We start from the raw sequence: 25,360 nt of genomic DNA on the forward strand, positions 1-25,360 counted from the left end.
GTCCACCACCGGACCTCCAGAACTGACTCGGTGCGACGCCCGGGGCGGGCCGCTCCGTAGGACCGCTGGGTGAGACCGCGCGTCTCGGTCCTGCTGCGGGTCGGCGGGGAGCCGGTCGGAGAGGCGGGGGCGGCCGACGGTGTGATCCGCGTTGCTCGCCGCCAAAGCCCGACCGGGCCTGGAGGCTGGGCCACTGGGTCGGGGGAACAGCCTGCCACGGACCCCCATGGTGGGTCCAGGGTTCGTGTGTGCTCTGCTTCTCGGCTTCTCTGACACCTCTGTGCTGGAGCCGCTCACTGCATTTCGCCGAATTCGTCCAAACAAAATCATAAACAGTTGGTATTCGGACAAACGACACACTTGGGCTCTAAACGACCACTTTGTCGCCTAATTTAAAAAAAAAATCTCGATGAAGTTATACATTTGAAGAGTTTAGAGCTAAAGTGAAATCAGCTTTAGCAGATCGATTTCGGCACCGATTCCGCCATTGTCAACATGAAGACAGGACACAAGCTCCTCCCACTCCCGCCAGTGAGCTGCCGCGCGTCGCGAGCGTTGCAAGCGTCGTGTGTAGATGAACACGCGTCGAATTCCACACTTTACACACGTCAACTTTGAGGCGTCAGTGACGCCCGTGACGCTTGCAACGGTGTGAACGCACCAAGACACTTTCTGGTAATTGTCCAGTTGTCGCTTTCTACATTATTTGCATTGTACTGTGTTTAACTAAATATGACATTTTTAAAAGTTTAGCTGCAGAAATAGAGGTTGACTCACTGTAGTTTTTATATTTATTTTATCCACTGATGATTCCTGTGACATTTTTGGAGCAGGTAAGTAGAATTTGTATTTGTTTTATAGGTGTTTCCCCAAACCTCTCCACAGGGTGTCATGTATGGGACAAAGAGTGAGCAACAGAGAGTGCGCCACAATTTCTGGTGTAAGGAATCCTGAGCTTCATACAGAATTGCAATTCAACCCAAAGCATTTGACGAACCATCAAAGAAACAAAAGGGGGCTGGAGACCCCGGCTCTAAACAACAAAAGGAGGGAAGACGCCGGGGCGAGAGCAGGCCATAGCTTCCAGCATCCCTCCCTAACCCACCCAGAACCAGGGATTAAATCTGAAATAAAATAAAAATGAATAACATAACCAGCAGTTTCCAGCCCAGACGAGCCGGTACAGCTCGTTTAGATCCAATCCCTAAAGATCCAGACTTTTTACCACTGGATAAACCAGCAATCATTAGGATCACTAAAACCAGTGAATTAATTCTCCTTGATGAGCTGATGACCAGTTCATCTGAAGCTGACACGTGAACAGTGGAATAACAGTGGCAAGGCAGATGAAGTTAACCTAGCATACTACACCAGGACCCCCTTTGTATGCACTGAGTGCACGGGATCTCCTGAGCTAAGAACAGGGGCGGATTATAAAGCAGCTGGACCCGGGGCATGGGCTGCTAAAAGGCCCCTCAAGAGACACAAAGGCTCTTTTTGTCATCTTTGTTGTTGTAGTTTTGTGTCTCTTTGTGGTCATTTGGTGTCTCTTTGTCATAGTGTTTGTCACTTCCATGCCCTTTGACCCTTGGTATTGCCGGGTTCAGAGGATCCGTCCATCAAGTTGATACAGAAAATAAGGGAACAAGTTCTGGGGAGAGTTTTCACCTTGTTTTCCGAGACGTGCTTCTGATTTCTTATCTTTGAGATAAGTGTGCAGCACATAGGCTCAAATGAAGCAGGATTGGCGGAGTGTTGGTAGAAGTGGCGCCTTGAGGTTCCAAAGGCTGACCTGGCTCTGCAGAACTCTTATGAGGAAGCATTTATGAAGGGACACTCTGCTCCAAACACACCGTCCCTGTATTGATGCAGTTGGTTTGTCCGGGGTTCACTGTGCTTGACCTGCAATAACAGCTGTGTTTTATAAACTGTGGGCATGTTTGGTTACTGTGCATAACAGCTAAGAAAGGTAATGCTTACATTCACATTCTTACACTAAAACTACAGATGTCATGTCATGTCAGTATGCAAAGAGTGCACTGACGCCAGTTTGATTCTGCCATCTTTGAAACTGATGGGGCAATGTGTGTCTGAGCATGTTAAGTAAGTGAATTCATTCATCAGAATATCTGTCAATATATGCATTGTTTGCAGCAAAAAATATACAAGCTCAAAAACAAACAGGAGAAAGTAAAATAATAATAAATCCTGCCTCCTCTTCAGTCAAAGCAACGTAAACATAATTTGACTCGCTGGCGTTTTGGCGTTGCTGGCAGAGGACGTCAGGTAAAACTTGCTGGATTGTATTGATTATCTTTCACTGCTTCCAGTAGAGTGATGCAGCATCGGGTCTGACACCCGATTTATCAGTGAGCTGGTCAGGGGGCCGGACCAGGGGCGGACAGCAATGCTCTGAAAGACACAAAAACATACATGAGAACCATATGTTCAACTAGATACTGACTTAATCATGTATGCCTGTGTTAAAGTGAACAATGCAGCATATCACACCTTCCATCCGTCTGGCCTCTGTATCACTTTCTCATGATGAACGACACAGGCTGATGAGAAATTACAGGTCTTCTGAAGCAGTAATAACAGTAAAAACAATGACAGCAGAGACAGCAAGTCTCAAAATGAGTCCTCTGCAATGTCTCTGGACGGATTTATGGAGTTTGGATCACATCCCCGTATAGGCCGGGGGAAGGAGGTGGTGTAAAATCAAAGGTTAGGCCGACATAAGTGAGTCCACGGCTCCTGCAGATGTCTAAGGATGAGATTACTCCGCTATAGAAAGAAGTCAGTGGCAGCTTAACAGCCTAGTGTTGGTTTTACTGCATTAGTATCATGGAGAGTAAGGAGTCAACGGTTCGGCTAAATAAATCAGATGGTTGAGGCATGTTATCCACAATTGATTATATGTCACTTGACAAGGTCAATATTTTAACCAAGATGCCTGAAGTCCCTGAATGCTCAGCATAGCAAACAGTTATGTTCTCTGTTGGCCTGGCTGGCTGCTTACACAGCTAAATGAAGACACCTGGGACTACTTAAATGGGAGTACACTGGCCTGAATTAGCAACTCAGCTGAGAGGCAGCTGCAGAGATGAGATATTTTAGAATCAGATGCACCACGTGTGCATTGGAGGTTTGCAAGAAATGTATCGGAGGTGAGGAAAACAGGGGCGGCGTGTTTTTCCAGACATCACATCCAGTCCATACTGCTTTCGCTGTTAACCGCCTGCCTTCAAATGGAAATGATCACAGTGGTTTCTCTTCTATTAGGCTCACTTCTGCTAGTTTCCACTGGGGCTACAACCAAACCGAGCCCTTGGCTGGCTCGTGAAAGGAAAGAAAACAAAACGAAGATTTATTAAAAAAAAAAAAAAATAAATAAAAGATAAGGCTCGCACACTTTTTCAATAGTGTCTGTTCAGGTTAGGGAACAGAAGTTTTACAGTCCTGTCGCCACTCCGTGTGTATCACTGCTGTTTACGAAGGATGCACCCTATTGTTATTTTCGACTCTGTCGACTGTAAAACCAGCAGGACCAGTGGAATCTGGACCGGGAGTCTGGCATCGGAGAAGAACACTGCTTATTGCCCATCTCCTTGCACGTGCGACTTGCCGCTGGCTACACTCAGGCAGAGCAAGAGCTTTTTCAGAAAGTTGCATTTTCCCCCGTTGCATGTAGACAGAGTCGGATTGTTTTTCAGAGGCGCCAGGCACCGCTGTCATGTAAATGGAGGACCCTCGAAAAACAAAAAAAGTTTGGCATTTTCTCCTGAAATGTTAAACAGAGCCTCAGTCTCACTGATGTCCTTCTGTTACAGAGATCGTGTTGAAATGTTCAGAAGTTTCTCTGAAAATAAATGCTAGAGCTGCTACAAGTGTACCTTAAAGTATAAGTTTGGTTTAAACAGTTTCACGTTGTTTATGGAATGAAGTACAACAATATCCTCACCCAGAAGGCTTTTCTGATCCAAACAGTGCTTTGGGAGAAATTTAGATCCAAAATGGAGCGGCGCAAATCCCTATTACTGTTAGCCAATGGGCATGTATATAGCCGCTCCTAAAACGGCTTTAATCGTCCAAAAAACTCATTAGTTTCACCAATATTTCCTCATGGTCCGCTCAGCCTCTCCTCCACAGCCCGGTGTCGCCAGATATGTCATATATGCAGATATATGTTCGATTGAATGTACTACCTGGCGTCCACATGTATCTAGACACCTACATCTAGAATCTATGTCTATATGTCTAGGTGGTGGTGTGACCAGAGCTACGGAAGCCGCAGTGTTGTTATGTGTGTTTTTTCAAACTGCCGATGCTAACGCATGTTTCTGATCCCTGCTCTTGGAATAAACATCCTCACGCTGCCAAACGCCTCTGGACTTTCAAGCAGATTACAGAGATAAATGTTTGGTTGTTTTGTTGACCTCTGACCTGAAAGCTTTGTTTACGCGCCGCCCGCCATGCGCAGTACGGCTCATTGTTTCCGGGGCAGCAGCCTGAGGCTACACCACCGTGCTTTTTTTCCCCCAATGTAGTGTAAAATGGACAAATATCTGTCGGATGAAGAGATGTTGTGGACAAGAACTTTGAATGATTTTCTCTTTAGCAAAGCAGCATTAGCATTTAGCATTGGCAGTCGAAAAAACACACACACAACACTGCGGCTTCCGTAGCTCTCCTCACACTACTGCCTAATTATAGACATAGATATCTAGATGCAGGTGTCGAGATACGAGGGGGGACCCAAAAGAAACCTGACTGTGGTTATAAAAAAAAGTGAATAATTTCAGACTTGTGGCCGTTATATGTCGCTATAGCTAGCCAAGCATAACTGTGAAAAATGTCACCTCCCAACGACACACAGGCAGCTCACAGGCAGTGTTTATGTTACTACAGCCCTTCTTCGAAAAATCCAAAAATGGTCCAGCGCCTCTTAACCACGGAGTAGAACCAGGCTGGGTGAACATGTACCAGCAGCTGAACAGGCAGCTGGAGGACGATGGAGGCTGTTTGGGAAGAAAATCACTGCTGCGGCGCTCCAGGAGGCGGTCAGGCTGAAGCGGCGGCGCTGTGGGAGACTGGGAAGTGTTTTACGCACAGGGCTCTGCGGTTAAAACAGTTCCTGATGAAAAACGGCGTGGCCCTGCTGCCCCATCCGCCGTATCCCCTCCATTTAGCCCCGTGCAAGTTTTTTTCTCTTCCCAAGAATGAACATGGAACTGAAGGGGTGGAGATGTGATGACGTGGAAGAGGTGCAAAAACAATCGAAGGGCGCTCTTAAAGGGACCATTACGCAGCAGCATGGTGACTGTACTGAGCAGTGGAAATCCCGGCTGCAGAGCTGTATTCAAGCCGAAGGAGAGGACTGTGAAGGTGACAGTTTGATTAAATGTGAAAAAAAAAGATAAAAAGTTATAACCACAGTCTGGTTTCTTTTGGGTCCCCTCTCATACGTATGGACGGCAAGTAGTACATTTAAATTGAACGTATATCTGCATATATGACATATCTGGCGACACCGGGCTGTGGAGGAGAGGCTGAGCGGACCGTGAGGAAATATTGGTGAAACTAATGAGTTTTTGGACGATTAAAGCCGTTTTAGGAGTGGCTATATACATGCCCAATTGGCTAACAGTATATGGATGTGCGCCGCTCGATTTTGGATCTAACTTTCTCCCGAAGCACTGTTTGGATCAGAAAAGCCTTCTGGGTGAGGATATTGTTGTTCTTCATTCCATAAACAACGTGAAAACTGTTTAAACTGAACTTATCCTTGGTTGAAGTTGTTAAACCATCTTTGTTAAAAATGCCTGAATTTGATAGAGCTTAACATTTCCTGATAATGGCTCATTTGTCTAATATTCTTTGGAGTATTTTTTTGCTTTTGGAAGTCTCCCACCTTAGAATCCTACCTGTCTGTCCAACACTGTCTGTCCAGTGTTGGACAGACATACCTCCCAGTGTGTCTGGATAACTCGGATTGTCTGGAGAATAAAAATGATGACCACACGACGTGTTGTAAATCAAATTTTAGGGTGTTATAATATTCTTCCTTTCAATGCTACATGTATGGCATGTTAAACAACAGAGTGTTATTCCTTTAAAATGTTTGACTGTCAGAAGACAGCCGGTCCACAGGAAATGCACTTTCCTTAAAACCAGTCCGTGGTGCCAAAAAGGCTGGGGAGCTCTGCTCAATGACGTCTGCAGGCTAAAATCTGGGACCAGTGGTGGGACTGTCCTTCCTGAACTGGTTCTTCACATGGAGCCTCTTTTCTGCTCCTGACATCTCTAGAAAAGCTGTGAACACTTGTTGACATTGCTGTCTTCTGACAGGGTTCAGCCATAGTGGATTCTCAACTGCACCCAGGTAGTGTAGCCTCCTGATGTTTCATGTAGTGCTTCCTGGTAGAGTTCCACAGTATCCAGTGTTGTCTGTGAAGCAGGTTTAGCTTGAGAAAAGCTCCTGGAGTTGTGCTGTAGTGACATGACCAGCAGTTAAATCCATTAACATTACAATGCTTTCTATTTGGTAATGCTTTATTTAGAGCTGCTCCAAGACTCTCTGGAACATCTTCTAAAGAGGCTGCTGTAGGTTCAGACTGCTGGAGGACCCACACTAAGCTTCCTTCCTCTCTTACTCCCTTCCTCTGTCCAAATCAAGCTTGTCGAACACAATAAACACAGGCGCACATGTTTATAATTTGCTTCAGATAGCCACTGAACTGAGGTAAACATCTTTGAGCAGGAGTTTAAAGCGAACACGGGCCGGCGTTTTAATTGATACGGCGAGATGAACTTTCTTCCTTGCCGCCGTCATTGTAATCGTAATGGCAGAGTGTAAAGCTAAAATGTGACCGTCTCTGAAGAGGTGTTATTCTTCAGAGGCACAGTTGCGTGTCTCCTTACCAGCTTAACACCTGAAACTGTAGCTGAGATGTGTGAAACGCTCTGAAACTATAGCTGGGTGTGATTACCAGTCAAATTAAATCTGAGATGTCAGTACACGTGGTCACTGCCTCCTCCTACACTTGGCAGGTTGCGGGGAGTGACAAGCTGGCTGTTGATTATTTTCCAGTGTGAAACAGAATCTCTGACACACAGCCAGTGTTTACAATACCCTCGTCTTTGTTTAATTCTCTCAAAAATGCAAGTGGCTTTTGTGAATTCAGACAGTAAAAGCTCAGGAGTAAGACTGTACAGGGATTTTATGAGGTTGGTTTCATTTAGTGCTTAGTTAAAAAAGAACAGGCATGGAGCATTAAAGGAGTTCCGTTAACTGTCTGTGTTTGTCTCAAGTAATTTCCTCTCACAGTCCTGATAAAAATAGATCATAAATCATGTAGTTGCTTTAAATATCCTTCTTTGTTGTAGATTTTTCTTCCTGCTCTGCTAATGGTGCTGTAAATGTGTACTGTTGTGACATTTGATTGTTGACTTAAAGCCAAGAATGTTTGAAATATTGGAAAATATAACTGAACGGAAACAGCAACAATTAAATAGTGCTCACTAGTCCTCTTTTGAATTACAGGATTTGAAGTCCTGAATACAAGCAATTAACGTATAGGTTCCAACAAACACTTTTGAGAAACACACTAGAGAAAAAAGGCCTTTTCATGTAGGAAACAGTCAAACAATCAGACAGAAGTCAGTGTTTGGTTCAAATTACATGCAGATGTGTCACAAATGTACACGTTTTAGAGCAAATCACACTTTCTCTTGGAATAACATTGAAAAATGACACATGACGTGTGAAAACCTGATCCTCCGTGTTTCTTTTGTACCAATATGTAGCGTTAGCTCGAGCATCAGTTCTGCTCAATCCTAACCACGTACAACATCGCTTCACGCCGCGCACAGAACCAAGATCATGTTATTGGGATGGAGGGAAGGCGTTCTCATTTTGACGGTCAGCTTATTGCAGTTTACAGTAAATATTTTCTATGTGAAACTAATGACATACTCTCAAAGTATGTAACTACAAAATACTTTCAGCTCATCAGATTCATAAACATAGTTCTCCAGCTGTTAAACCAAACATTGACTTCTCAGGAACATTGTAGTGGAATCAAAGTATTTTTGGTGCCTGGATCTGACGCGTTGAGGTGACTTTGAAGGTCCATGGCCACAGCAACATTCATGAACTACAGTGAACTACGGTGAATACGGTGGTGAGGGACAGAGAGGTGGCGAGAAATGGTACCGGGTGTTCATGGGTGGTAACAGCTGTTACAGTACCATTCTCAGTGGAAACGCAGGAATACACCAGCGGCGATTGGCTCGCAAGGTGAAAGTTTCTGACAGTCCGTCTCTGTGGAAACAGATGAAAATGCAACTTCTTGAAAACATTCAGGCTTAACCTCCATGTAGGTGAAATGCTGCTGTGTGCATGAGAACGTGGAATAGTGAAGAGTTGTCTGCACATGCTCAGTAGAGAGACCGTAAGAACAGAGTCGACAGTCACTGAAATAACAAGTCCCTGTTCTCCACTGTTCATGTTCAGAGTGTATTGTTCTCTGTGTTCTCCATTGTTAATGTTTACAGTGTATTGTTCTTTGTGACCAGGTGTCATGAAAACTACCAACAGCACCCACTAGTGGCCCCACAGGGAAACATCAGTGTTTCAGTGACTGTACTGTTTGTATAAAAGGACATAATGATATGTTTCCACTTCAAATGCGTCTTCTGTCTTACACAGCAACAGTTATATACTGTAGATTATCCAGTTTTCAGTGTGTTTATTACAAAATTAGTACAAAATGCAGTTATGCACAATGCTACATCCTCATATATTTTTAGTCCCCCCTTCATATACTACTAGCAGACATTTACTGGCTCTGTGTGTGGTTGTATTCTTTTGTTTTTCCTGCTTGCATTTCATTTAACATGTGCTGCTGCTGCTGCTGAATCAACACTGTGGAAATATGAGAGGACTTTCATTTCCTTAATTTGCGACGGCAGCTCGACAGAGAGGCATTCGCAGGAACCCGTGTGAGATGAGTTTTGAGGGCGCGGGGTTCATCCTCGTGTTCCGATTCCCTGACACGTCAGCATCCTTGTATAAGCAGAGGTGGGGAAAAGCCTCCAAAAAAGAGGCTTTTGAAGACATTAATGTTGACAACACACAAACTACAGTATCTTCCGCTTTCTATTTTTCTTTCTTTTAGTTTGGATTTTTTTTCATGTATCACAACGTTGAATTTAATATAAATTGAGTGGGGTTCCCTCTTTTAAGGAAACGCAGGAGTGACTCGGTGCGGCGGAGGAATTTCCTTTAAAGGAGACTTTAGTACTTGAATCTTAATTCTGGGGAAGGTGAGATTGTCGCTGCTATCAAAGGCTGAATGAGGCGCTGAGCCGTGAGCTGTCCGCCATCCTGGTCTGCCCCCCCCACCCCCCCCCCCCCCCCCCCTTATCTCCTATCACTCGGGCTGTGAACCGTTTCCTCCACTAAGGGGCAGAATATGCTCATTGATGCTCCAGCCCTCACTCTGAAGGATGGAAGCCTGCATCCACTGATGTGGCCTGCATGTGCAGCATGTGTGTGTTTTTATTGTGTGCAGCAGAAGGCACAGACACCCTGCATGTAAAACATTACAATGTGAAGCAGATATACTGTGATAAAATTCAGGGCACAGCCGGTTTGGTTGCACTTTTTGCAGTTGTAATATATGAGCTAATTGTGGCAGATTTACTTCCATACCGTCTCTATACGCGCTTCCATTCAGTTTAATCTAATGCTAACAAGTCAAATCAGCTCAGTCTTGTATTTATCTGTGTGAAAATCCCCCAAAGTCCAAACAACCCGTCTTCGAGGGGCCGGGATTAGCCAGCTTCCAGTGGACATGAGCGCCGAGGCGGCTAACCCCCCGTTTCCTGCGCCGTATCCGAGGTTGAGCTCAGCACTTTCTTCAATAATTTCCCATTTATTCTCAGAGTTGGATGTGATATTTCAGAGATTTGAGCACACGGGGCACAGGTTAGGTGCAATTATTGCTGAGGGAAGGGCTTTCACAGACATGCTCAATGAACAATGAAGTGTAGGATTATACATGTAGAAAGTTATATAGTGATTAACCTTCATTTCAGTCTCCTCGGCAAGCTCCAGGAGGCAAATCCTGCTCCAGTCAGCCGCCGTCAGGTGTACTGCTCCATCCCAATAAGTGACCTTCAAAACGGTAGACAGAGGAAGTCTTTCTTCTTGCCTCGTTTGTTGTGCAGTCAGGTATTTCAGACACTTCCTGGAACACGGTCTCACACCTTTTAATCCGCCACAGTCTATATGCTCACATAAAATACAGCTTTACTTTATTACTGGGGAGCATACTCAAGGTGTCATCCCGAAGGGATGTACGACTTTATAAGGAAAGCATTAGCCTTCAAGCATCGCTTATGCATCTCGTGTGCCTAAACTAAAAGTAGGAGCCCTCTAAATTTGCCATATTTTTGGTGTGTTTTCACAAAGTTTTTAATGATGATGGGTGCCATTGGAGGGCTGCTAGCTGTCTTTATTTACAAAAACATCTAAAAACACAGAAGCAGCTGACTGTGGAAATCTGCGCACAAGTTGTTCTCCAAAACTTTGGACCTAAAACTATTTATACTACATTATACTGCATTAGCTGCAGTGTGTGTGTGAGTGTGTGTGTGTGTGTGTGTGTGTGTGTGTGTGTGTCTGTGTCTGTGTGTGTGTTATATTTTGTATTGTAATGTATTTTTAATTATTGTCATTTCTCTTTGCAAAGCAGCTGTTTCTCTCCATTGTGTTGTCTACTGACAATAATAATTTCTACTCCTCTTTAATAGGCTGTATTATAACCCTGGAACCAGTCTAATGACAGGTGGACTGAAGAGTAGGAATGTATGCAGATTTTATTTTACAGATTAATTCCAGGAATCACTTCAGTGTTTGTAGTGAAAAGTAAAAGTAACTCTGTAAAATCTCTTACATTGTCATATTGTACAAGTGTTATTTTTTTTTTTATGTGTTGTTTTCACTGTGGTGTAAAGTTGTCAGTCTGCACTGTCAAGTCTAATCTCTGTATTTACACCAATGAACTTTCAATTTACGCACTACGTGATTAAACTGAGGTGAATCTGAAAAGGGCTTTTCTTGTGTCAGGAGAAGGTGCAGCTGTTTCTCCTTTCCTCTGCTAAAACCTTTGGCGGTGAGGATTTTCACAGCGTGCACATGAACCTGCAGGACATGCACAGGCCTGTTTAATGCCATGAGGGTTGTTCATATCCATGTCTGCAGCTGCAGTGCAGGTTAAAAAAAATGCTGTTAATGATATAGAAAAAGGTAACAATGAATGTCACAGTTGCTAAGCACCGCTTAATTGATTAATTGTATGGATGTCATAATTTTCTACTGATTATGCAAAGACATTTAACACTATTAAGGCCTAGATTCACATTACTTCATGCTAAGACACTCTAATTATCTATAATCCCTAATTTGCAGCATGATTGATGATGCTACGTTTTGCCGCTCATTCATATATACATATATACATATATATATATGTGTGTATACATATATGTATATAATATATATATAGATATATATATATAATATATATATATATATATATATGTATGTGTATTTTTTTTTTTTATTTCACCTCATCTCTTTTGCGTTGATGCTGCAGAAATCAGGCAACAATGGCACAATCCCTCCCTCCCTCACCAGAAAAAACCTCCCCCCCTTTTAGAAAGAAAGGACATTTTTGAGCCCCTTTGATTTGGCCCGATTTGTTTTGATGTGAGGAGTGAGTGGTTTTTAAAATCTCCTTAACTCCCCAGGCCTCGGCCCAGCCTCCCACAGGGCTAATGACCGTAGCCCGGGCCCCGGCGCTGAATAATACCGACCGTGGCGAGGTGCGGTCGGCGGAGGGGAGGGCAGCGGGGTGAGACACGGGCCCTCCTTCTTACAGTACACCTCCATTGATAAGATTGTATTAATTGGTTTGAATAGAAAGGGGGCTTTTTCCTCCTCCACTCTTCCTTGTATACATTTGCCATTATACTCATTAGCTTCCCGTTGCCTCCCAGCGAGCATCTCCTTCACATCCCTCCAGGGTCTCCTGGGAGGCAATTTGCATCCCTCCATGGTGTCTCTCTGGGGTTATTGAGGAAATATTAGCCCCTTTTCTTCTGTGGCTGACCCTTTGATTTATTTGGGGCCGGCTGCTGATAGAGTGGCGCTCGCACGTTAATGACCGGCGCCGATACAAGGGTTAGGGTTGTAAAAGACGACTCATTGATCCGGGTTGAGGAGGTACAATTGACAAGCGAGGGCTGAATAATCATCTTACACGCGTCTGCTGGGCGCATATCTGCGGACCTTGGAGAAAATGACAAGGGAATCCCAGCGCTGTCAAGGCTGCCGTGCTCCAGCTGTCCACGGTTCGCTTTTTTTCCAGCCTTCCTGATAGTGTTAGATTAATGGGCTTTTGGTGGCCTCCGAATTCCACACGACTTTCTGACAGTCGTGGCGTCTTCTCCTCCGAGGCTCTTTGTTTGCCGCTCGTGCCGTCTCTTTGACCCCGTCACACCATGCTTATTTTAGCCGCCTCTCCATTGAAAGGCCTCCGAATTACAACAAGACTTCTCACCGATGTAGTTTCATTTTATTTTTTTTGCTCTCTCCCTCCTCGATGCGGCTCTAATAATAGAATTCAAAGCGACTGCTGAGGGATCACTTGCGTTGCCATTAGCGAGTGCCGAGCCCCTGCTACCTGCAACCCTCTACCTCCACCGTCACCGTCTTCATCATCCCCGCCACGCTGCACTGATATTATGTTTTAAAGACAGATAATGAGAAATTTCATCCTAATACCTGCGATGCTTGACATGCCTCCAGATTTTAAGCTCACTGATGTCTGCTCTGGAGCTATCCTCAATTTGGGGAGCAGTTTGACACCGACTCCCTTTCATCTGAATGGTCACATGTCTACGGCAACAAAGTTTGATCTATATATCTTTTTTTCTTCTTCTTTCTTCATCTCCCTCCCTCTCTCTCAACCTGCAGAGGAAAGCATCTGAACGCTGCCTAATCATAGCAACAAACTCTGTCTGGCGTTCATATTTATATACCCCCAGTTGTATGGTAATAATAGCATTTAATAAAAGTCAAAATTCTAACTGCCACTAAACAAAAATACCCGCTGCCGCAATCACTGCATCTCCTCTGCATACTTATAGCAGATTAGAGGTTATGTATATCAATTGCGCGAGCTCATGCATATTGCTATGAAGGAGAAAAATGCTAGGAAATGGAAATGTGCCATTTTCAACAAGCCGGTGCTGTCTGCCAAAAAAGCAGGCAAGTGGGTAGCGCTCGCGGTGATGGCCGGGGTTTGTTTTCCTCTCAGTGTTGGGAGATGAGAAGTCATGTATCTAAACAGAGCAGATATGATGTTTATGAGAGCCATCTGCTCTGGCAGCTCTCCTGGTGCCCACTGCCCTACTCAACGTGAGAGCAGCCTCATTAAAACGGCCACATGCCTGAGAAATTTCTAACTGCTGTGTGTTTTCTTTCTCTCTCTCTTTCCCCTTCTTCCTCCTTTATTTTATTTTTTTTTTAAGGAGTAGAGTTTAAAACTAACAAAGCCTTGGGAAATCCCCATCAGACATCCCTCCCTTAATCCATTTAATTTTGAAAGGTATTGTTTAAAGCTTTAAAGTTTATATCGTTTAATCCCCCTCCAACACTACGGGCAGCAAATGAGGCCGTGTCAGCAGCTTGAACAGATATAATCTACTCCACACAACAGAAAATCCTCCTTCAAGACAAGGTTGCATGGGTTGCCTGTGAACTCGCTGTTTGATGTTTCTACCTGCTATTGAACATGACTTCTGTCTTAACCCAACTGTCACTCGCTCCCTGTCCCCTTTTATCACTCCCAATGTTCTCGCTTCACCTTTTTTTATCAGTAAATCTACCATCACAGCCGTTGTGCTCACTCCCTCTGTCTTTAGTTGAGGGGACCCAGAAGTTTGTTATGGACAGCTTGAAGAGATCGCTCTTTTTTTTAGGTTCGGTCTGTGTCTCTAGTCTCAAAGAAGTTTTATTTTTATTTCGTTTCTGCTTTGACAGATTCAGAAAGAATCTTCTGGATCTCTTGCCAGTTTGACCAGATTCTGAGGTGTCGCGTTTCAAAAGAAAATGCTTCGTTTTGTGTTTGGTTTTTGCGTTCACACGGCAATGTTATGAAAACGAGCTCTGTTTACACAGAAACACACAGCAACAGCATGCAGTTTTCTAGCTGGACCACTAGTGGGTGCTGTTGTTTGTGTGATGAAACCGCACACACACGCATGCACATGCACGCACACACACACATACACACACACTGCAGAGAACAAAACACTGAACACTACCAATGGTAGAACTCGTACATTCATATTGTTATTAAAGTTGTGTTTTCAGTGGCTGTGAGCACTGTTTTCATGCAGACAGACACACAAAAACACAACAAAAGTTTTGTGTTTTCACTTGAAAATGGTGTTTTGTGAACTGACTTTTAATGCGGTTTCTATGTTTTTGTTGTCCTCTTTTTTTTTTTAATTTTAATTTCAGGAAGGACTGCTGGAAGAGACCCGTCGGCTTTGACCAAGTTGCGCCATGGGTGAGTTTGACGCCGTGTTACTGACTGATGCTGACAGCTGAATCCCACACAGCTTTCAGGAAGCCACGTTCCATGAAATCACACAAGAAAAGGATCGGAGCTCAACCAAACGCCACTTCTGCCTGACGAAGGCTTCACTCGCCGCTGCTGATGTTTTGGCATTGGTTGAGGAGTTCAGTATTGATTAGCTAAACCCAGTGTGGCTGGGTGATGAAGACACCTTCTTTTATATTAGTGTTTTCTGTCTTAAAATGTGGCATCTTGCCTCTAAATTAATGAGCATTAGATGATTGTCATGTTTTCACCATGTCTCGTCAGTATTTGTTCCTGTTGTTTCTGAGCCTTAATGAAGGCTTTGTTCATTTAAGACCATGGATGACCACCATATAAATCAATATGAGATAATTGTTGATTTATCGTGTCATGTAGGGACAATGTCACATTTACAGAACCTGCTCAACTAAACTTTATGAACTCTCATTAGCTTTCTTCAGTGTTCAATCCCTCCTCCATGGGACTCGTGTTAAACCTTTGACATTTAACCTGCGATGCTCTTTGACCTATGTGGGTAAAGTGTTCAGTCAATACCACTGAAGGAAATATGCCATTGTTTGGAAAAGACATGAGAAACACCTGTAAGGTTTGTCTTGTTCCAAGGCGAGTTTTCTAGTTATTAACATTGTTATGAGTGTCAATGCCGTTTTCAGTGAGGCGTTCGTATTTCTGGAACATGATGTGGATGTTCCCCGAGGACATTTCCCTCATACATAATGTTCTCAAGCAATAATTTATTACCCTCTGTATTTTCAGACTGGATGCTAGGCTAAGCTAAAAGGCTCCGGTTCTGTGTTTGGTGGACAGGTGGAAGTCTCATTGAATTCCTGGGATAAAAAAAAAAAAAAAGAATACAGAAAGGTGCACATGAACAAAATGTTAAAGACTTTCTTGAAGCTACCACTTCTGGTAATACTTAGCTGTGAATCTTTTCTTCAATGGCTTCAATGTACACACACATTCTTGTTGCTAAAGCATGCATTTCCATCTAATTTGTTCTTACTACAAAGAACACAATTTCCTTGGCAACGCACCGCCTATGGTACTCGTATTTCTTCCTTTAGTGCGTAATTTGAGTCAGATAACTCCAATATATATTTTCACTCAAGCAGTAAATTACATTGTTTAGTTATCAAAGGCTTTGTGTAATTACATTTGTGCAATTCATGATGACAGGGCTGATAGTGTCGGCACAAGATGCTGGCATACATAATCACAGGCGAAATCCCATTAGGGAGAATGGAGGCCATTATTATGGAAATGACCTTTGGGTGACAAGAATTCAGTGGGATAAAAGAGTGCGTAATCCTGACAACGGCGTTGTGTGAAAGACACTGTCACTTTCCTTCTCTCCTGTGCAAATTTCTGAAATTTATGGTGTTTTATGAAGGTGCAATTGTGGGGGTTTTCACTTTTTTTTTTTTTTTTTCCACTCAAGGAAGAGTGAAATTTGGCGGTGTATTGCTAATTTGACTCCCGTGTTTCTGCTGTTTGATACCACGGGTAACTGCAGGGCTAAGAAAGGTGAAGATAGAAAAGAACTTAAAGCTGCGAGTGTGTGTGTGTGTGTGCATGTGTGTGTGTGTGTGTTTTCCTTCTTCTTTTTTTTCCATTGTGGCACCTTCACTGAGAGAACATACTCACCTTGGAATTACTGGAGTGTCAAGCTGAATCTCTGTCTGTTTGTTTTGAGCCACGCTTTGATACTCTCACACTAAAGAGGCAGCTTCATAAATTCACATTGTGTCAAATAAATCAATACATCCCATTAACTCGGGAAGTTGTGTAGTGCAGTACTTGAGGGACCAAAGGCCCTCCGCCCCCCTCGTTTAGGCATCTCTCCAGCAAAAGGCAGTGGCGGAGGAATGTGAGGTTGGCGGTTGATCCACACAGACAGCTCCAGCAGTTGAAAGAGTTTGGCTGACTGGTCTCAGTTGGTCTTTAGTGCCGTCTCCACTGTGCTGCCACCCCGGGTCTTCGGCTGAGCAGGAAAGAAGGAATCTGCTCGGACATCTGCAGCCTTGCAAGCCTGCAGAACCAAAAACTTCTTCCCCGGTCAATCAGCGCATCTGACCTTAATGACACCATGAGTTCCAGCCGGAAATTGTCCAATAAGAAATAAAAACAGATTAACTTGATTCTCATTCACTGTTTGTTTCTTCATATATATTTATCTCTTGACTGATTACTTGCCCAAAACCCCAAGACATTTCATTTTACGGTGGTGTAAAATGAGAAAAACCAGTAAACACTGGATTTTGAAAAGCTGGAACACGCTGGTTATTAAAGCAGCTGCGTAGAAATCGACACAGTTTCCCCAGTGACTTGTTAAAAGCACTAAACTTCGCATAAACTTTATCTTCATGGCTCGTCAGGGCGTCCAGTTCCCATATATACAGTCAGATTGAGAAAGACAAATGTGCGCCGGCACCGAGGGACCGGGTTAATTCAGAGCTTCTTTTTTCGTTGGAGCCGTCTCCCAGATTGCTGGGGGCTGAATCCCCCTTGTGATCCCTGGTTTGCCAAAGCATTAAAGTGAGGCCAAACACTGGTGGACACAATCACTCTCAGCGACATGCTTCACACAAGGCTCTGCTTGTTTCGCTCTGTATTCCTCATGACAGCAGAAAGTCTAACTTAAACAACGGGCATGTGCGCTGAGATGACTGCTGACTGCTATTTATGTCCGGACTGTCTGTAGGATCTGGCAGCGACATTCATGTGATATGCACATGTGATATTACTGCAGCCAAGGAGACGGATGTTTCTGAATCTGATTCGATCAAACTCCTGCGGTCAGAAAAATTAGACATTTTAAATGTATGATATTGCTGTAACATCCATCCTTACCAAGTTTTATGCTTGCTTGCTAACGATCTGGATCAGAGATGGAAGCACCGAAATCAGCCCCGTGGACCAGTGACCAGGTGCAGACATCTCTCAGTCTGGCGACTGATGGAGGATTGAGCTAGAAGGAGTGACCCGCAGCAAGTTGCACAACAAGGAGCTTCTCCACCCACGCCAAGGTGGTGCTCTGTTGTGATGGAGAATGACCGAAGCTGAGTCAAGCTGAGAGAAGTGCTAAAACTGTAATGGAAAAGCACCAGTTGTTTACAAGCAATTAATAAACATCCAACCATATGAATCCCTTCAGATCAGACACCATCGAGGAAAACAAATTCAAAGTATTGCATTCCTACATCCTGACTGCGTCAGCTACAAGCTGTTCAGTTGTGAAGGCAGAATCCAAACATATTTCCAGTGAGTCTGTTCATACAAAGCTGCTCGCTGGGATCGGGCTGTGCACTCTTGGCTCATTGCAAGAAGTTCCTGAGTCCCAGTCCTTTTCTCTGTGGGGTTTGCATGTTCTCCGGGTACTTTAGGTCCATCTGACTGTCCAAAGAGATGCATGTGGAGTGAACTGGTGAATCGTTCTGCTGTTGACTGGTAACCCCTTCAGGTTCATCGCAGTACACAGTGGCCACGTTTACATGGGCCCAGAAATCCTCCGTATAATCAGATTGTAAGGTGAAGCGGATTGTAAATGTGTCATATAAACACCCGTGAAGCGGATTGTCTTTCTTATCTGATTGTACGAGGTGGTCTATGTCAGCTGATAGTCCGCTCCGTGTCTCATATACACAGCTACTGACAGCGGAGCGGATTAAACGGGGGATTATTGGTTCTGCCCTGCGTTCCCTCGTACGTAGTGACGCGATGACATGACAGGAAGCAGGGAGCCGGAAACACGAAGCAGGAAAGTCAAAAACAAGCAGAAGAACCTAAACTGGGCCAGTGCAACCATCACAAGAGGATAGACTTTTGCAGATTCACCATCATCTGTCTGAGTCTTCAGGAAGCACATTTGGTACCTGCAGAACATGCAATGTCCTCGCAAAAGCAGGACAGAAACCAGACAGCAGAGAGACTTGCTGTGAGGTGACAGTTTATCAGCCATTAGAATTTTAGCCTGGTTTTGACTCGCTAATAAAAGTGGAGAATACACCGGAACTTTGCAGCGTAGCTGCATTTATGCTTTGGGTAATGTTGAGGGTTTTGGTTGTTGTAGTTGTTGTTTTAAAGGATTTGCTGGAACCTGATGAAAAACAAACTGCACCATGCCTGAAATTGATTATAGCTGCCCAACTATCCCCAAGCAACTCAGTAACTCAGCAATCAATATGCTCTGCCGAGGGTTAGGTTTTGAATTTAACCTGGATGATTCCCCCAATTTATCACAACTGAACCCGACGAGGGGGGAAGGAAGACGCATCACAAAAGATATGGTGGAAATTTCATGGAGGGAGACGTAGCAAGCATTGCCCCGCTTAAAGATTCAGAAACAAAAAGCAAACCTCAATAACTGACACCAGACACTCCTCACGGAAGTGTTGGTGGAGAAAATTGTCAAATAAACTGGATTTAGGAAAGTTAAATATGAATTTTGCCAAAAAAAAAAAAAAAAAAAAAAAAATACATTGAAACCAACAGATCTAAAATATCTCATTCTAACGTCTGCAGAAGTTTGAGGAAATGCTGTCACACCAGCAGCATCCCTGCTGAAAGATCACATCCTCTTTTCAAATGTAGTAAAAGAAGTAATCACAAACAACTCAAGTGTTTTCTAGACCTGATTTCTGCAATAAAACTTGATATTGTGGCCAGAAAATGAGACCACAATGAGACCTTGAAAAACTAAATCGAGGTGATGAAATACTATTACTTGACCATGAAATGATTTTTTGGACATAAAATAGTGATTTGTGGACACAATTTAAAGTTTTATGTCACTAATCAGGTCTGAGGCTTCATAATGCATCGCACTGTAATTAATCGTAAAGCATAGACTTTAAGTATTTTGCTCATCTTTCAGTATGTAGATCAGCTCCCAAGAATTTACGCATGCAATGTAACCCTGATAGCAGTTTTTATCAAAATACATCACCCAATTTCTGCCGTGTTTAAAAATCAAAGACTTGAGCAAAAGTGTCCTCCAACACCTACCGTCATCAGCCCGGACCCATTACCTCCCTGGTATATAACATCCATACCATTATGTGCAGTAATGTGCGTATGAGCCCCGGTTCTTTACACCATGTATGTCTACCGCCAGCTCCCTTCGCCACATCAGCCTGAGAATTTCACACTTCAGCTACCTGTTCCTGAGGGTTGCCCGGCACATGAGAAATGACAGCGAAGGTAGGCTGTCACCTTCACACTGTGTCACAGGTTCCAGCATTGTTACTTAGACGGTTCTGGAAACACAGAGAACAATAATGGCCAGATTGCAGTGATAGGTCTGAAAACGACACTTGACCTCCGGACTCCGCCAGTGCAGCAAAGACAAGCTGTTGACCCTCTGATATTTTCAGCAGCTCTCACAACCTCAGACGGGGACAGTTCAGGCCTTCTTCCTGAAATGCCCATTGAGCATTCATTTCATTAGACAGTTGGATCCAACGCAGTGGAACAGCTTGGAAGCTCACGAGGCTCAGTTTTTGTTAACATCGGTTGACACAAGTTAAAATGTGGAAACAATTTTTGCTTCTGTTTACTGCAACTGGAGGCGGTAATTACGAAAAACAATAGACAAAAATCAAACAAACTTTTATTTTTTTAATAGCATAATGTCTTTGATGCATAAAAGCTGTCAGATTTATTTCACCACAGATTTGTGAAGGTCAAGTCAAAGACATTTAGGAGACTCTTCACGTCATTAACCGTGTATGTGGTTATGATTAACAAGTTTAAGAATTAAAAAACACAAAAATTTGACGTCTTTGTCAAAGTACCTTGACCACTTTGCTTTGGTTTAGTCAGAAACTTGTGGACATTGCTTGAAAATGTCACTTAAAACACACATTTGTCTTGTTTTTAGTCATTCAGCCACCACAAACAGTCCAAGACCAAGACTTATTCTCAGAGTGTTTTTTAAATCGTTAAAGCCAGAAGAGGCTGCATTCTGTGTCATTTTCAAATTGAACCTGCAGCCTTCCAATCTTTGCAGCTTCTCAAAATTGTAAAATTCCCACAATGTTTCCTGGGGATTTGTTGATGTTTGGTGCAGTAGAGCTACACTTCTTCAATCGAAGGCCCGTTTATTTCTTCTGAGAATAACTGCACTGTCCCCTTCCACAAGCTCCACTTTACTGAAACATGGCGTTTCAAACAGCATTTTGGGTAATTAATGTACCAGACCATTTAATCAGCTTTGGATGTGTGCAACTGAGCTGTATGTGTATATATAAATATATATATGTATGTATATACTATATATATATATATATATATATATATATATATATATATATATATATATATATATATATATATATATATATATATATATATATATGTATATATATATTATATGTATATACAAGATTTTTTTTTCAAGTTGTGTTAGTTAGTTGGCTGTTAATGAGGCTTGCACATTTTCCAGCAAGATATTTTGATGGCTCTTGCCACCCTGCTGTCTGGGGGTAACAGTGAAGTTTGCTTTAAATGCGGAGCGTCTGTTCCCCTTTTGAACCTCTAACACCACAACAGATGGGGAGAATATGGAGCTCGGAAGGTTTTACCTCCGAGGTGGTAACAGTGAAGCCACTCATTAACACTGAATTTACCACTTCGTTAGCGATGCAGCTTCCTGTTGAGAGCGACCAGCCCCTCGGATGTCAAACCCACTGAGCATAGGCCTTGAAATAAATCAGCCGTGGACAACATATGAGTGATTTAAAAAACATAAAAAGCCAAACATCTAACGAGCTTTAATTTATGTGTTTATTCCTATAAGTATGATCAAAAAACAGGACTCTTTTGCGTTAAATTCAGTCTTGGTTCAGCATGACGGCCCGTGTGTATGCGCAAAAGCGTATGTTTTCTTTGTGTGGGTCTGTGTTTGTGTTTTCGACAGATTGTGTGCCTGCCAATTTGTCAGGATTCAAGTAACAACAGTCTCATGCTGGGATTCGCGTTGGCACCATCACGGAGTGATAAGACGCAATATGATCTCATTGGAGGTGTACTTTGTTCCCATGGAAATTGGTCAATTTTAGCAGACGACTGAGAACTTTAGGTGGGGAAGCATGAAGGTTGTCTCCCAGAGGTACGCGCACATAATTAAGCATTCTCGCCAGGGTATTCAGGGCTAACAGCAGGGTTTGTTGTGAATAGAAGTGGTGAAAGAGGGTGTTGGAAAATCATAATGCAGCACAGAATAATGCCGTTCTCATTTTACAGAGCTGTGGGAATAGTCCAAAAACAATTTTTTTCAACAGTGCCATCCCGGCAGTGTGAATGAGAAAAAAAGGGAGTAAATTTTATTATACCTGTTGTGCACCAGTGTTGCAGTTTACATCAGAAATATGGAGTGTCTTGAATGGCACCCAAAACCGCTGCATGTTGGATGAAGCACTCTTAATGTTTTGTGTGATTCTTTCTCTCTTTCAGAGAGTCTCTCTGCTTCGTCTGATCCGAAAACAAACGCTCAGGTGCACAAAGACGTGGAATGTGCGTCTGACAGCCCAGGTCGTGCTCAGGAGCCATTACAGAGTCACACGTCCTCCCTAAAGAACAATGCTGCGGGTCTGTCCTCAGATGAACACGAAAACCCTTTAAATGGAACCCAGCCGAATCCATTTGTATACAGCAGTGTCCCCGCTGTTCCCCGCGCAGGCAATTCATTGCCTTCAGGAACACTTGTTAATGGACCTGGTTCACACCCCACCTCAGAGGTACACCGTGTCCTGAACAAAGGCGCTGTTTTATCCGACAGTGTCCCGGACGCCACATGGCACGCGGAGAAGGACACGAGCCCCGAGGTGTCGCCGCCACCCGGTGAGCTTCAATCAGACGCTTGGAAGCGCACAGCAAGGCCCGTCGCAAAAACACCGGCCACACAGCCAGGTGTCAACATGCCACTGTCTCACATGGAGGAGAAGGAGCTTAAATTGGCCCGCTCGGCGCCGTCACCTGACGGGGCCCGGCGAACGCACATTAGCCAACCTCTGACAAAACAGACAATAAAAACAAGCTCTCGGTGGGATGTGGAGTATTCAGGAAGCCCCTCGGATGATTACGATAATGCCAAGGCAAATGGAGGGGATTCGGCAAGGGGATGCGTTTTGCACCACGACAGAAGGCCGGAGACCGACGTGATGCACCAAGGAGACGACGGGCACGGCTCCAAAGGCACGGCGGACTGTCGAGAGAAGCACAACTTCAGCACCCATGCTGGAAATGTTGATTCTGGCAACAAAGATGAATCTGTGCGTATACAAGCTGATATTAAATATGCAGTTATGCCATTCAGAGACCTTTCCAGGAACATTGCTTCAGACTGTGTGTGCCGTATTTATAGCACAGCACAGGAAGGCTGTAATGAAGAAAATGACCCTGAAGATGAAAGCAATGTTAGTCCAAAAGTGGAACAGTTGGAGACAGAGCAACTCGAGCGAGATCCACTTTTCTTCTCATGCACAATATGCAATGTTAATTTCAAGGAAAAAAGGCATTTCCATAGACATATGATGTATCATTTAGGCCAGCATAATCAGGTGAACAGTGAGAAGCTTTCGCAGCCCTTTGTATGCAGGCAGTGTGGGCGTTTGTTCTGTGATAGCGGCTCCCTCGTGAGGCACATCGTTATTCACCGAGACAGGCTGGAACAACTTGTGGGGGAGATCAAATGTCTGAAAAAGGGCAAATTTGGCGGCAGGAACGCTGCGGTGGAGTGCGCGACGCGCGGATCTGCCTGCAACTGCCCGAAAATCCTGGTCCAGCGTGCCAAAGTGCAGAATAATGTGAAGCACTACTACTTCTGCCAGGAATGTAACTTCATGACTCTGACGCAGCAGACGCTGGAAGACCACCTGCTCCTCGAACACCTCGACACGCACCAGGCCCAGGCTCCAGGAGACGCTGTGAAAAATGTCACGTCTGACGGGGAAAAGGGTTTTTGTTTGAGTGGAGGCAAAGTAGAGAGACATTCGGATGAAAGTTTTGTCAGCCACAAAAAATTTGCTGGATTAAAATTCAATTTGGTTGAAGAACAGATTTGTTTCTCTCGTTTCTCCCACAAAAAGGAGGAAAAACATGTTGAAAAGTCTGCAGACAAAACCCTAAATTCTCCTAAATTCAGCCTCACCGAACCCACACTGTCGCCTTCTTCGTGGAGGATCGACCGGTATGGAAGATTACTCCTACAACCGGTAAAAAAATTAGACGTGGCAACCGATCTCACCTGTGCGGGAGAAGATGCTGAGAACAATGACCACGAGGCTTTTGGCAGCTCCAAGCGCGCACACTGTCCTACAAGTGCAGATATTTCACTGTCAGCCAGGAAGCTTAAATTAGACCAGATGCTCAGTCGAGGAAGCAAGAATGACCTGGCGATCGGAGACTTACCAGCACAAGCCAACAAAAATTACCCATCAATGAGTAGCGTGTCAACACCTTCGCATAAGGCTCCTAAAAATCTGAATGGTAAAATCTTACCTAGGCTTAGCCAGAGGCTGAAGAAACAGTGTGCAGTTAGGGAGTTGGAAAGAGGCTGTGAGGGCGGCGATAACCTCAGTGATTGTACCAGCGAAGCTACAGGCGGCTTCTTGGAAAGCAGTGAGAATGAAAGGAACCCATACACTCTGAGGTATTTCAGAAAGAGGCAGAGTTTTTCAGCCCAGTACCAAAGCCCCCACGCACTCAAGGATGAGGATGATGGAGACGAAGACTGCAGCGATGTGGAGCAGCTCACAATCAAGGAGGAGTATGAGGAAGCCGCAGCCTGTGATGAGTCCTCAGAATCCTGCGGTACGCCTCCGGGTGACGTCCTCCAAACGCCGGGGGAAGAACAGAAGCCCTGTCCGTACTGCCCCGCCAAGTTCAAATCCGGAGTGGGCCTTTCCAACCACGTGCGTGGGCACCTTCACCGGGCGGGCTTGAGCTACAACGCACGGCACGTGGTTTCACCGGAGCAGGTGGCGCTGCGAGACCATCGGCAGCGAGACCATCGGCAGCGTGTCCACAGACGCATCAGCACGGGAGAAATCAAAAAAGGTGAGCTCAGCTGTGGAAATAGAGAAGTTAAACCTGAAACCCTTTTTCACCAAGATGGAGCTTTGTTGGTGTTGAGTCCCTTTACACTGCAAAATAAACACCTGATGCTTCTGATAATAAATCATTGGTGATAAAGCTTTACAGTGTGATGCATGAGCCAGGCGTGTGTGCAGATGATGGACAGGACAGCATGGCAGACCTGCTCAGTGTGTGTGTGTGTGTGTGTGTGTGTGTGTGTGTGTGTGTGTGTGTGTGTGTCTTCACATAAGACACACAGCAGGGCCTCACATCAGTCTGACCAGAAATGGCCACGTTTGAGCTTCATCTCCATCCTTCCAACCATCCATCCATCCATCCATCCATTCATCCATTCATCCATCCATACATACATACATACATACATACATACTTATATACATCCATCCAACCATCCATCCATCTGTCCATAATCTCTTCAGCCATCCATCCATTCAGTGCTTCTGAAACAGTCTGAGTCATCTCCTCATGTGTTGGTCAGGTCAGGTCAGGTCTTAATCCATTTCTGTTTATAGCACATTGTTCACTGCAACATGTGTGAGTGGTTTCATTACCAAAACAAACAG

At 44.2% G+C, this 25,360-nt stretch overlaps 1 protein-coding gene across 1 annotated transcript in view; it reads left to right on the top strand.

The window, feature by feature from the left end:
• znf644b (zinc finger protein 644b) overlaps positions 1 to 25,360 on the top strand; it is a 47,410-nt gene that overhangs the window by 17,210 nt on the left and 4,840 nt on the right. Inside the window, 3 exon segments of the mRNA XM_030083618.1 lie at positions 11,821 to 11,924; positions 19,816 to 19,901; positions 22,155 to 24,758. Of these exon segments, the coding sequence (XP_029939478.1) occupies positions 11,821 to 11,924; positions 19,816 to 19,901; positions 22,155 to 24,758 (2,794 nt within the window).

The sequence above is a fragment of the Salarias fasciatus genome, chromosome 23 (genome assembly GCF_902148845.1).
Source record: "Salarias fasciatus chromosome 23, fSalaFa1.1, whole genome shotgun sequence".
NCBI classification, from domain to species: domain Eukaryota; kingdom Metazoa; phylum Chordata; class Actinopteri; order Blenniiformes; family Blenniidae; genus Salarias; species Salarias fasciatus.